This window comes from Oncorhynchus nerka, linkage group LG26, assembly GCF_034236695.1.
Source record: "Oncorhynchus nerka isolate Pitt River linkage group LG26, Oner_Uvic_2.0, whole genome shotgun sequence".
In the NCBI taxonomy this organism is placed as follows: Eukaryota; Metazoa; Chordata; class Actinopteri; order Salmoniformes; family Salmonidae; genus Oncorhynchus; species Oncorhynchus nerka.
In genome coordinates, this window is record NC_088421.1 from 6270765 (window position 1) to 6284196 (window position 13432).

Genomic DNA, 13432 nt, shown 5'->3' on the forward strand with positions numbered 1-13432 from the left:
CCGCAGAGTACGACCCTGCCTCACACAGGAAGCAGCGCAGGTCCTAATCCAGGCACTTGTCATCTCCCGTCTGGATTACTGCAACTCGCTGTTGGCTGGGCTCCCTGCCTGTGTCATTAAACCCCTACAACTCATCCAGAACGCCGCAGCCCGTCTGGTATTCAACCTTCCCAAGTTCTCTCACGTCACCCCGCTCCTCCGCACTCTCCACTGGCTTCCAGTTGAAGCTCGCATCCGCTACAAGACCATGGTGCTTGCCTACGGAGCTGTGAGGGGAACGGCACCTCAGTACCTCCAGGCTCTGATCAGGCCCTACACCCAAACAAGGGCACTGCGTTCATCCACCTCTGGCCTGCTCGCCTCCCTACCACTGAGGAAGTACAGTTCCCGCGCAGCCCAGTCAAAACTGTTCGCTGCTCTGGCCCCCCAATGGTGGAACAAACTCCCTCACGACGCCAGGACAGCGGAGTCAATCACCACCTTCCGGAGACACCTGAAACCCCACCTCTTTCAGGAATACCTAGGATAGGATAAAGTAATCCTTCTCACCCCCGATTTAGATGCACTATTGTAAAGTGGCTGTTCCACTGGATGTCTTAAGGTGAACGCACCAATTTGTAAGTCGCTCTGGATAAGAGTGTCTGCTAAATGACTTAAATGTAAATGTAAAAATTATGAAATATGCTGACAAGAACAGAACGATGATGAACTGCTGGGAACTGCTTCTCCTGGATTTTAAATGGTCCCACACCACACTTTAGGTGATGTATTAGATTAGCAAAGGTATATACAGTGGGGGGAAAGTATTTAGTCAGCCACCAATTGTGCAATTCTCCCACTTAAAAAGATGAGAGAGGCCTGTAATTTTCACCATAGGCACACTTCAAATATGACAGACAAAATGAGAAGAAAAAAAATCCAGAAAATCATATTGTAGGATTTTTAATGAATTTCTTTGCAAATTATGGTGGAAAATAAGTATTTGGTCAATAACAAAATGTTATCTCAATACTTTGTTATATACCCTTTGTTGGCAATGACAGAGGTCAAACGTTTTCTGTAAGTCTTCACAAGGTTTTCACACACTGTTGCTGGTATTTTGGCCCATTCCTCCATGCAGATCTCCTCTAGAGCAATGATGTTTGGGGGCTGTTGCTGGGCAACACAGACTTTCAACTCCCCCCAAAGATTTTCTCTGGGGTTGAGATCTGGAGACTGGCTAGGCCACTCCAGGACCTTGAAATGCTTCTTACGAAGCCACTCCTTCATTGCACGGGCGGTGTGTTTGGGATAATTGTCATGCTGAAAGACCCAGCCACGATTCATCTTCAATGCCCTTGCTGATGGAAGGAGGTTTTCACTCAAAATCTCACGATACATGGTCCCATTCATTCTTTCCTTTACACGGATCAGTCATCCTTGTCCCTTTGCAGAAAAACAGCCCCAAAGCATGATGTTTCCACCCCCATGCTTCACAGTAGGTATGGTGTTCTTTGGATGCAACTCAGCATTCTTTGTCCTCCAAACACGACGAGTTCTAGATGAGTTCTATGACAAAGTTATATTTTGGTTTCATCTGACCATATGACATTCTCCCACATCTTCTTCTGGATCATCCAAATGCTCTCTAGCAAACTTCAGACGGGCCTGGACATGTATTGGCTTAAGCAGGGGGACACGTCTGGCACTGCAGGATTTGAGTCCCTGGCGGCGTAGTGTGTTACTGATGGTAGTCTTTGTTACTTTGGTCCCAGCTCTCTGCTGGTCATTCACTAGGTCCCCCCGTGTGGTTCTGGGATTTTTGCTCACCGTTCTTGTGATCATTTTGACCCCACGGGGTGAGATCTTGCGTGGAGCCCCAGATCAAGGGAGATTATCAGTGGTCTTGAATGTCTTCCATTTCCTAATAATTGCTCCCACAGTTGATTTCTTCAAACCAAGCTGCTTACTTATTGCAGATTCAGTCTTCCCAGCCTGGTGCAGGTCTACAATTTTGTTTCTGGTGTCCTTTGACAGCTCTTTGGTCTTGGCCATAGTGGAGTTTGGAGGGTGACTGTTTGAGGTTGTGGACAGGTGTCTTTTATACTACCAACAAGTTCAACCAGGTGCCATTAATACAGGTAATGAGTGGAGGACAGAGGAGCCTCTTAAAGAAGAAGTTACAGGTCTGTGAGAGCCAGATATCTTGCTTGTTTGTAGGTGACCAAATACTTATTTTCCACCATAATTTGCAAATAACTTCATAAAAAAATCCTACTATATGATTTTCTGGATTTTTTTTTTCATTTTGTCTGTCATAGCTGAAGTGTACCTATGATGAAAATTACAGGCCTCTCTCATCATTTTAAGTGGGAGAACTTGCACAATTGGTGGCTGACTAAATACTTTTTTGCCCCACTCTATCTGGACACATGCAATGGTCTGGTCCTTTTTTGTAATGTCAGCCACACATTATCAAACATCTGGACATTTCACCCCAAGAGCAAAGTTCGTCAGACCTCAAAAGTAGACCAATTGTCTCAGGCTGTTTTGTTACTAAAAGTTGATCATTGAGTTGTGCGATTAAAAAAGGCTTAGTCGTGGTTTATCTTTAAATGAGCCATGGCAATCCTGGAAAAATCTCAATCTCAATCTTCGTTGCAGAAGATCCACCACCAGCTCCACAAAAAATGTAATCACACACTCAATATTTATTGATGGTCATGAACGCTTATTGATGTTCATGATCACTGTAATTACAAGTTCATAAATGTCTTGATTACCCATCAGTGTCATCGCAAATCAAATTAATTAGCTAAATGATGACTCATGTTAAGTTACTTAGAATCAGTCTCCTGCCAATTCACATCGCCATATTCTAACTAACTAATCGATCCATGGTTCTGCCTTCCGCCCACCACTTTGTCAGGAGTGTGTTGTGTGTGTGAGTGCGTGCGTGCATATGCATGTGTGAGTATGTGCGTGTGCATATGCATGAGTGTGTGTGTCTACGAGTGCATGTGCATTTGCGTGTGTGTGTGATCACTGAGAGCTCTTTCACGGTTTGACAGGAGCAATTAAGGAAGCCCTTGGATTTTATATGACTAATCAATACAACTACCAACTATAGGTAGCATTAGAGGCAGAAAAGAGTGGGACGGAGAGGGAGAAAAAGGAAATGAGGGGAAATGATGACAGGAACATTTACAACAGTCATTGAGTTGTGTACGTGTGATCAATATCAGCGCAACCTGTAAGCAGGGAGAAAAGAGATTAGGAGGAAAAGGACAGAAATAGTCCAGGAAGGATTCAAGTCAAGAAGTTAAAAATCTAACGAGACAAAGAGAACTCCAGTAGAGTGATGGACATAAATTGGAAAGTAAGAGGTGGAAAGAGGTTATCTCCTGGACTCTCGCTCTTCCTCCCAGTCTCCCAGGTCTCTTCTATAACTTGCCCATCAGCATGTCCATTTGGCCTACAGTGATGCCTATTCTGTCTGTCTGTCTGTCTGTCTGTCTGTCTGTCTGTCTGTCTCTCTCTCTCACACCCACACACACTCCATATGGCCCCCTCTCTCTCTGTATTTCCCCCCTTGTTATATTGACAGTCAGTAGAGTGAGTTCTCCAGCCTTGTACACCACCACTCCCACCCCTCAACAACTCAGCCCAACTCTCCTGTCACTGCTCGGTTGCATTCCACCTCTACATTCTGTCCAGAAACACTGTCTACCCCCAATCTGCTCAGGCTGTAATGCAACCGTGTCAGATTTTTTTTTTACTTTACGAAAAAAGCACACCATGCTATAATCTGAGTACGGTGCTCAGAGACCAAAACAACCCAAACAGATATCCGCCATGTTCAAATCAAATCAAATTTTATTTGTCACATACACATGGTTAGCAGATGTTAATGCGAGTGTAGCGAAATGCTTGTGCTTCTAGTTCTGACAATGCAGTGATAACCAACAAGTAATCTAACTAACAATTCCAAAACTACTGTCTTATACACAGTGTAAGGGGATAAAGAATATGTACATAAGGATATATGAATGAGTGATGGTACAGAGCAGCATACAGTAGATGGTATCGAGTACAGTATATACATATGAGATGAGAATGTAGACAAAGTAAACAAAGTGGCATAGTTAAAGTGGCTAGTGATACATGTATTACATAAGGATGCAGTCGATGATGTAGAGTACAGTATATACGTATGCATATGAGATGAATAATGTAGGGTAAGTAACATTATATAAGGTAGCATTGTTTAAAGTGGCTAGTGATATATTTACAACATTTCCCATCAATTCCCATTATTAAAGTGGCTGGAGTTGGGTCAGTGTCAATGACAGTGTGTTGGCAGCAGCCACTCAATGTTAGTGGTGGCTGTTTAACAGTCTGATGGCCTTGAGATAGAAGCTGTTTTCCAGTCTCTCGGTCCCAGCTTTGATGCACCTGTACTGACCTCGCCTTCTGGATGATAGCGGGGTGAACAGGCAGTGGTTCGGGTGGTTGATGTCCTTGCTGATCTTTATGGCCTTCCTGTAACATCGGGTGGTGTAGGTGTCCTGGAGGGCAGGTAGTTTGCCCCCGGTGATGCGTTGTGCAGACCTCACTACCCTCTGGAGAGCCTTACGGTTGAGGGCGGAGCAGTTGCCGTACCAGGCGGTGATACAGCCCGCCAGGATGCTCTCGATTGTGCATCTGTAGAAGTTTGTGAGTGCTTTTGGTGACAAGCCGAATTTCTTCAGCCTCCTGAGGTTGAAGAGGCGCTGCTGCGCCTTCTTCATGATGCTGTCAGTGTGAGTGGACCAATTCAGTTTGTCAGAAGGAACTTAAAACTTGCTACCCTCTCCACTACTGTTCCATCGATGTGGATAGGGTGGTGTTCCCTCTGCTGTTTCCTGAAGTCCACAATCATCTCCTTAGTTTTGTTGACGTTGAGTGTGAGGTTATTTTCCTGACACCACACTCTGAGGGCCCTCACCTCCTCCCTGTAGGCCGTCTCGTCGTTGTTGGTAATCAAGCCTACCACTGTTGTGTCGTCCGCAAACTTGATGATTGAGTTGGAGGCGTGCGTGGCCACGCAGTCGTGGGTGAACAGGGAGTACAGGAGAGGGCTCAGAACGCACCCTTGTGGGGCCCCCGTGTTAAGGATCAGCGGGGAGGAGATGTTGTTGCCTACCCTCACCACCTGGGGGCGGCCCGTCAGGAAGTCCAGTACCCAGTTGCACAGGGCGGGGTCGAGACCCAGGGTCTCGAGCTTGATGAACAGCATTCTCACATAGGTATTCCTCTTGTCCAGGTGGGTTAGGGCAGTGTGCAGTGTGGTTGAGATTGCATCGTCTGTGGACCTATTTGGGCGGTAAGCAAATTGGAGTGGGTCTAGGGTGTCAGGTAGGGTGGAGGTGATATGGTCCTTGACTAGTCTCTCAAAGCACTTCATGATGACGGAAGTAAGTGCTACGGGGCGGTAGTCGTTTAGCTCAGTTACCTTAGCTTTCTTGGGAACAGGAACAATGGTGGCCCTCTTGAAGCATGTGGGAACAGCAGACTAGTATAGGGATTGATTGAATATGTCCGTAAACACACCGGCCAGCTGGTCTGCGCATGCTCTGAGGGCGCGGCTGGGGATGCCGTCTGGGCCTGCAGCCTTGCGAGGGTTAACACGTTTAAATGTCTTACTCACCTCGGCTGCAGTGAAGGAGAGACCGCATGTTTTCGTTGCAGGCCGTGTCAGTGGCACTGTATTGTCCTCAAAGCGGGCAAAAAAGTTATTTAGTCTGCCTGGGAGCAAGACATCCTGGACCGTGACTGGGCTGGGTTTCTTCTTGTAGTCCGTGATTGACTGTAGACCCTGCCACATGCCTCTTGTGTCTGAGCCATTGAATTGAGATTCTACTTTGTCTCTGTACTGACGCTTAGCTTGTTTAATAGCCTTGCGGAGGGAATAGCTGCACTGTTTGTATTCGGTCATGTTGCCAGACACCTTGCCCTGATTAAAAGCAGTGGTTCGCGTTTTCAGTTTCACGCGAATGCTGCCATCAATCCACGGTTTCTGGTTAGGGAATGTTTTTATCGTTGCTATGGGAACGACATCTTCAACGCACGTTCTAATGAACTCGCACACCGAATCAGCGTATTCGTCAATATTTTTATCTGATGCAATATGAAACATGTCCCAGTCCACGTGATGGAAGCAGTCTTGGAGTGTGGAGTCAGCTTGGTCTGACCAGCGTTGGACAGACCTCAGCGTGGGAGCCTCTTGTTTAAGTTTCTGCCTGTAGGCAGGGATCAACAAAATGGAGTCGTGGTCAGCCTTTCCGAAAGGGGGTGCGGGGCAGGGCCTTATATGCGTCGCGGAAGTTAGAGTAACAATGATCCAAGGTTTTACCACCCCTGGTTGCGCAATCGATATGCTGATAAAATTTAGGGAGTCTTGTTTTCAGATTAGCTTTGTTAAAATCCCCAGCTACAATGAATGCAGCCTCCGGATAAATGGTTTCCAGTTTGCAAAGAGTTAAATAAAGTTCGTTCAGAGCCATCGACGTGTCTGCTTGGGGGGGGATATATACGGCTGTGATTATAATCGAAGAGAATTCTCTTGGAAGATAATGCGGTCTACATTTGATTGTGAGGAATTCTAAATCAGGTGAACAGAAGGATTTGAGTTCCTGTATGTTTCCTTCATCACACCATGTCTCGTTAGTCATGAGGCATACGCCCCCGCCACTCTTCTTACCAGAAAGATGTTTGTTTCTGTCGGCGCGATGCGTGGAGAAACCCGTTGGCTGCACCGCCCCGGATAGCGTCTTTCCAGTGAGCCATGTTTCCGTGAAGCAGAGAACGTTGCAGTCTCTGATGTCCCTCTGGAATGTTACCCTTGCTCGGATTTCATCAACCTTGTTGTCAAGAGACTGGACATTGGCAAGAAGAATGCTGGGGAGTGGTGCGCGATGTGCCCTTGTCCTGAGTCTGACCAGAAGACCGCCTCGTTTCCCTCTTTTTCGGAGTCGTTTCCTTGGGTCGCTGCATGCGATCCATTCCGTTGTCCTGTTTGTAAGGCAGAACACAGGATCCGCGTCGCGGAAAACATATTCTTGGTCGTACTGATGGTGAGTTGACGCTGATCTTATATTCAGTAGTTCTTCTCGACTGTATGTAATCAAACCTAAGATGACCTGGGGTACTAATGTAAGAAATAACACGTAAAATAACAAAAAACTGCATAGTTTCCTAGGAACGCGAAGCGAGGCGGCCATCTCTGTCGGCGCCGGAAGTAACATTGTGTAGTCAACAGAAGTCAGAAATAGCATTATAAATATTCACTTACCTTTGATGATCTTCATCAGAATGCACTCCCAGGAATCCCAGTTCCACAATAAATGTTTGTTTTGTTCGATAATGTCCATCATTTATGTTCAAATACCTCCTTTTGGTTCACGCGTTTAGCCCAGACTTCCAAATTTATGACGCGCGATCACTAGGAGCAGACGAAAAGTCAAAAAGTTCTGTTACAGTCCGTAGAAACATGTCAAACGATGTATATAACATAAATCTTCAATAATGTTCCAACCGGAGAATTCCTTTGTCTTCAGAAATGCAATGGAACTCAAGCTAACTCTCACGTGAACGCGTGTCACCAGCTCGTGGCTCTCTGGCAAACCTCTGACTCATTCCCCTCTCATTTGCCCACACTTCACAGTAAAAGCATCAAACAAGGTTCTAAAGACTGTTGACATCTAGTGGAAGGCTTAAGATGTGCAATATGACCAATATCCCACTGTATCTTCGATAGGCAATGAGTTGAAAACCTACAAACCTCAGATTTCCCACTTCCTGGTTGGATTGTTTCTCAGGTTTTTGCCTGCCATGTGAGTTCTGTTATACTCACAGACATCATTCAAACAGTTTTAGAAACTTCAGAGTGTTTTCTATCCAAATCTACTAATAATATGCACATATTTGCAACTGGGCCTGAGTAGCAGACAGTTTACTCTGGGCACCTTATTCATCCAAGCTACTCAATACTTCCCCCAGCCCAAAGAACTTAACAGAAGCTGTTTTGGGTGCTTCCCTAGTCCCTCTGGTCCAAGCTAGAGTGATTGACTGGAACTGTACTCGTCACATTACCGTCTGTGTTCAATGGAGCTTATACCTGCTAGGAGACAGACAGTTGGAGGGAAGAGCTGAGACAACTGATGGCCAAAGTCCTTGACTACCCGGCAATTGCTTCTCTCTTGGCTCAGTGTATTCGTCATTATGGATAACCCAAGCGTGGATGATGGAAGGGTACAAGCCAGCCTGAAGCTGGACAACTTTGGCAGAACGTTTGCTGAAAGTTTCCTTCATACATGGTGCTGTATCATATTTTCAGAGCTGTAGCTGTCTTCCCAGATAGGTTACATTGGTATTATCGTTTCATACAACTTCATAGTGTTTCACACCCCTAGATGTAGTCTGGAATTAAACCGTTTAATTGGGCCCCGACTCCTGATCATTCTTCACATCCATCTCCTTTGTGGCTGGGTTTACTGACTGTAGGTGTTCAGATCAGATAACTATATAACTGGGCTTCCCACTTGCTTGTTAGAATTCTTAGAGCTCTTCAGAAGGTGAAGATTGTACCCCATTCATATTCACCAGATATATTCTCCCCTGTACAAAGATAATTCCTCAAATAATGGTAGACAGTATTCACTGTTCTGCGTTGCCATGCTAACTACATAACTTGGCAGCTCGTCGATTAAGCCCACTTAAGACGTGCCGGCTGTAGCGATGACTTCCGACGGCTGAGCATCAGAGCGGAACACAACATACCCATCCCGTTTGAGGGGGCGAGAGAGAATGCTAAGCTTCTGGCGGGGGCTTCCATGGGATTCAGCTAGATTTAGATGAATTGTAGCGTGGAAGGCTGACAGTGAGTATCCAATACCCATGGGGGTCTCCGTGGCAGTCGGGTGGGCAGAGAGAGGGAAAGTGAGAATGATATCACACTGAATGAGAAGGAGACTGTAGCAAATCACAGGCACCCCGAAGTCAATAAATGGTAATGTGTCAACTGTATGTGTTTATAATTGGAGTTTAAGCATGATTGATCTTTGGAACTGCTATGTACTGAAAATTAGTGTTGGACCATCTCAAGGTGGTTTCCTGGACGTCTGAATTTTGCACTGGCCTTTGGATTGTTTAAATTATAGTCAGGAGGGCGTACATGGGGACCTCTTCTTCAGGGCAGATATTGACTCTGTCGGAAAATGCAGAATGCAGATCCAGACTTTAAATCTTTCCTTCTCTTCCTTTCCAATTTAAGTCTAGCTCTCAGCTGGAGTTCTACTTTTACTCATGGAATTCCATTCTCCTTTTTATATTTGATATATGTTTATACTTATTCAGACAGTTCGAAGGAGAGGTGGAGACAGATGAGGGAGGATATGAAGTGTAGAAATTCCAGACTCTATCTTGAGGAAGGAAGTTCCGGACCTGGGTTCCCGATCTCTGCAGTGATACCGCTCCACCAAACTCCAGCATTCTATTGTTTTTATTTATGATATTAGTGGGTTTTGATCAATACAGGGACTGATGGGTGTAAATCCGCAGCCGCAGGGGCGTTGCTGTGAGTGAGTTAGCCTGAGTTCAAGGTCACATTGACTTGATTCTGGACATCATAGCTTGATGGGATCCAGACACAGGGGCCACACTTATTCCCCGTGGTGCACCATTAATTCCTAGCGACCTCATCTTCAAACAAAGCTAAAAGGAAGAGAAACCCTTGGGATGGGCGGCTTAGAAAAAGGTCACTGTGATTGATTTTCAAAGTCAAAAACATGAAAACAGTATCGTTTTTTGTGGATATTTTCATCCATGACTAAATGTAATCTTCTCCTCTAAGTTCAATGTTCTTGCCTTAATCTTTCCAAGAAAGCTTATTTCCATGGACAGCGGTATGGCATTCTTACACCTTCAGAGAAAGTGTACTATAGCTCAAAGTTCAGTGTAGAGTGAGGAAGAGGTCCTTGCTCGGTGCAGGGCCAGCCACTCTCAGCTGCAATGGAATGATTGAATCACACTGATAATAGCTACTCAGCCTTAAAGGTATTGATTTAAGGCCTTCCTCAATTCCCCCTACAGCAGAACCCCACAATAGGGGCAACTCAAGTGGGAGAGTGATATCATTCACATGGAGGGCCAGAGCAGTTGGGCAGAAATGTATTGTCAGCGGTTTGTTTCAGAAGACCATCCATCCCTTGCTTTCTGCAGTGCGTGTGTATATGTGTGTTTGTGTTTGTGTGTGTTTGTACTGTCTCATTCTCTATCACATACAGTATGTACTGTATGTCATATCCATAGCATGCCATATGTTCAGTACAACCCAACCTCCAGCCCAGTTCAAAGACTGAACCGTGTGTATTCTTAATTACATAATGAATACTGTCAACCATCTATCGTGATGCGCTTGGCAGACAGTCATGGTGTAATACTAGCCACAAAGAATTAAGCTGTAGGACAGAAGCATAGGTTGGTCCAACGGGTATTAGTATTTGGTGATACAGACTATGCAAGTTAAAATGTTGTCAATGATCAATAAATGCATGAGCGTGTGTTAATTAATGTTTGTATTACCCCCCCAACTCCCACTGATCAGAACAGGTCAATCAATGCAGCCTACTGCCTTGCCTAGTTAAATAAAGATTACACATAATGGTCAATAAATCAATCAACAATGCCAAGGAGAGACCATGATATGAACGGAATGTCAATGACAATGTTGTTTAACTGCAAATATTGATCTCAAACAGTAAACTGTGTATCTGTACATGTAGACAAACAAGGTTGTAACTATCTACTGTAATACAGAACCCCTGCAACAACAAAAACAATTGTCTTTTGATATTTTGATATCTGATATTGTCAAATATTACTTATTTTTATTTTTATGTGTATACCACATCAAGAGTGTCATTACTGATATATCATGTCATCACACTTCTCTCGTTTAATTATAGTTTTGGATTTCATTTTTATTTTCCATACTTTTTGTAATGATTTACCAAGTCTATCAAAATGTTTTTTTTTTCAATCCCATTACTTCGTGTTTGTACAGATCATGTTGAGAGCATAGCAGGAAGTATACAAAATCTTATGGCCTTAGGTCGTGCTTACGTTTGATATGTTTTGTATTTTGTCTGTAGGATTCATATGATGTAACATAATGTAACATATTGAGAGCATGGCATGCCACCTACTCTATGTCAATCAACTTAAGAACAACCCATTAGACCTGTCTTGGGGTAACGACATGATGCTTCATTTCTTGCAATTTGTCAGGTAATATTATGATGGTTCATTAGGTGTTAGTGGAGCGAAAGCTGACAGTCTTTATTTTAGGTTAGCTTAATGGAAGCTTCTCTAATGTCAAACATGTAAAGTGTGGTGTACCGCAGGGAACACAGCGGAGAGTCTTTTAGAAGTCTGTGGCTTTGCTTCTCTGTTTGTCTCTTGCTTACTTCTTGTGTCACATACCTCCACTGTGTGCATGTAGCATGTGTACCTGAAATCAAACAAAGACACCTCTCAGCTTTGGGGGGTTTCTTTGCTCCACTTTGTTGGATTTTTTTATTTATTATTTAGAGCATAAAAAAAGTGTCTGCACTGTCAAGACTTCAAATACTTATTTGGAAATGGGTTTGGCGTGCAACATTGTCAAGACCGGATCGTGTGTTCTCTATCTGGGTCTATCAGCACTCTAAGCTGCATAAATTACAGCCACCCTGCGTGGTTTTTGCAGAATCTGAGTTTAAGGTTTCGGTTAATTTTAGTCGCTTGTATGAAAGGAGAAATGGTGCATGTTTGCTAACTTTCATAACATGGTTTTCCAATCCTTTATTTCCACAGACAATGTGTACAGAGAATGCCTTTCCAACGGGTCCTGGGCGGTGAAAGGCAACTACACCCAGTGTCAAGAGATTCTCAATGAGGTATGTACTGTATGTAGCATTGTTATTGGTGTATGGAAAGGTAACTGTTTAACTCTGAGAATACTGAGCCTCTGTAATGGATAGTAAAATATATATTCTTCCATTCTTCTTCTAAGGATACAAGCACTGCTGAAAATATCTTTACTATCTATTTGCAGAGAAATTCTCAGTATCGCTCAAACAGAAACACACACATGACAGTCTGGAGGCAGCACAGGGTCAGACAAAGAGCAGCATCCCTAAAGCATTGTGGGAGTTAGTTAAAGAGGAAGTTTTCATTTTTACAACCACATCTCTATTTTGTATGTAAATGTAATGGTTTTGAGAAACTTAAAAAAAAAAAATTATATGCATTTCTTTAAATGGACATACAGTTGAAGTCAGAAGTTTACATACACCTTAGCCAAATATATTTAAACTCAGTTTTTCACAATTCCTGACATTTAATCCTAGTAAAAATTCCCTGCCTTAGGTCAGTTAGGATCACTGCTTTATTTTAAGAATGTGAAATGCAGAATAATAGTAGAGCGAATGATTTCTTTCAGCTTTTATTTCTTTCATCACATTCCCAGTGAGTCAGAAGTTTACATACACTTAATTAGTATTTGGTAGCATTGGCTTTAAATTGTTTAACTTGCGTAAAACGTTTCGGGTAGCCTTCCACAAGCTTCCCACAATAAATTGGGCAAATTTTGGCCCATTCCTCCTGACAGAGCTGGTGTAACACTGAGTCAGGTTTCTAGGCCTCCTTGCTCTCACATGCTTTTACAGTTCTGCCCACAAATGTTCTATGGGATTGCGATCAGGGCATTGAGCCATTTTGCCACAACTTTGGAAGTATGCTTGGGGGCATTGTCCATTTGGAAGACCCATTTGCAACCAGGCTATAACTTCCTGACTCATGTCTTGAGATGTTTCTTCAATACATCCACATCATTTTCTTTCCTCATGATATCATCTACTTTGTGAAGTGCACCAGTCCCTCCTGCAGCAAAGCACCCCACAACATGATGCTGCCACTCCCATGCTTCACAGGTTGGATGGTGTTCTTCAGCTTGCAAGCCTCCCCCTTTTTCCTCCAAACATAACAATGGTCATTACAGTTCCATTTTTGTTTCATCAGACCAGAGTACATTTCTCCAAAACGTACGATCTTAATCCCCATGTGCAGTTGCAAACCGTAGTCTGTTTGTTTATGGTGGTTTTGGAGCAGTGGCTTTTTCCTTGCTGAGCGGCCTTTCAGGTTACGTCGATATAGGACTTGTTTTACTGTGGATATAGATACTTTTGTACCTGTTTCCTCCAGCACCTTCACATGGTCCTTTGCTGTTGTTCTGGGATTGATTTGCACTTTTCGCACCAAAGTATATTCATCTCCTTCCTGAGCGGTATGATGGCTGCATGGTCCCATGGTGTTTATACTTGTGTAATGTTGTTTGCACAGATGAACATGGTACCTTCAGGCATTTGGAAAT

The 13432-nt window shown here is 43.9% G+C and overlaps 1 protein-coding gene across 1 annotated transcript in view; it reads left to right on the forward strand.

The window, feature by feature from the left end:
- Positions 1 to 13432, forward strand: part of LOC115110128 (corticotropin-releasing factor receptor 1-like) — a 164916-nt gene that overhangs the window by 82337 nt on the left and 69147 nt on the right. Inside the window, exon 5 of the mRNA XM_029635516.2 lies at positions 11875 to 11957. Within this exon, the coding sequence (XP_029491376.1) occupies positions 11875 to 11957 (83 nt within the window). The remainder of the gene's footprint in view (positions 1 to 11874; positions 11958 to 13432) is intronic.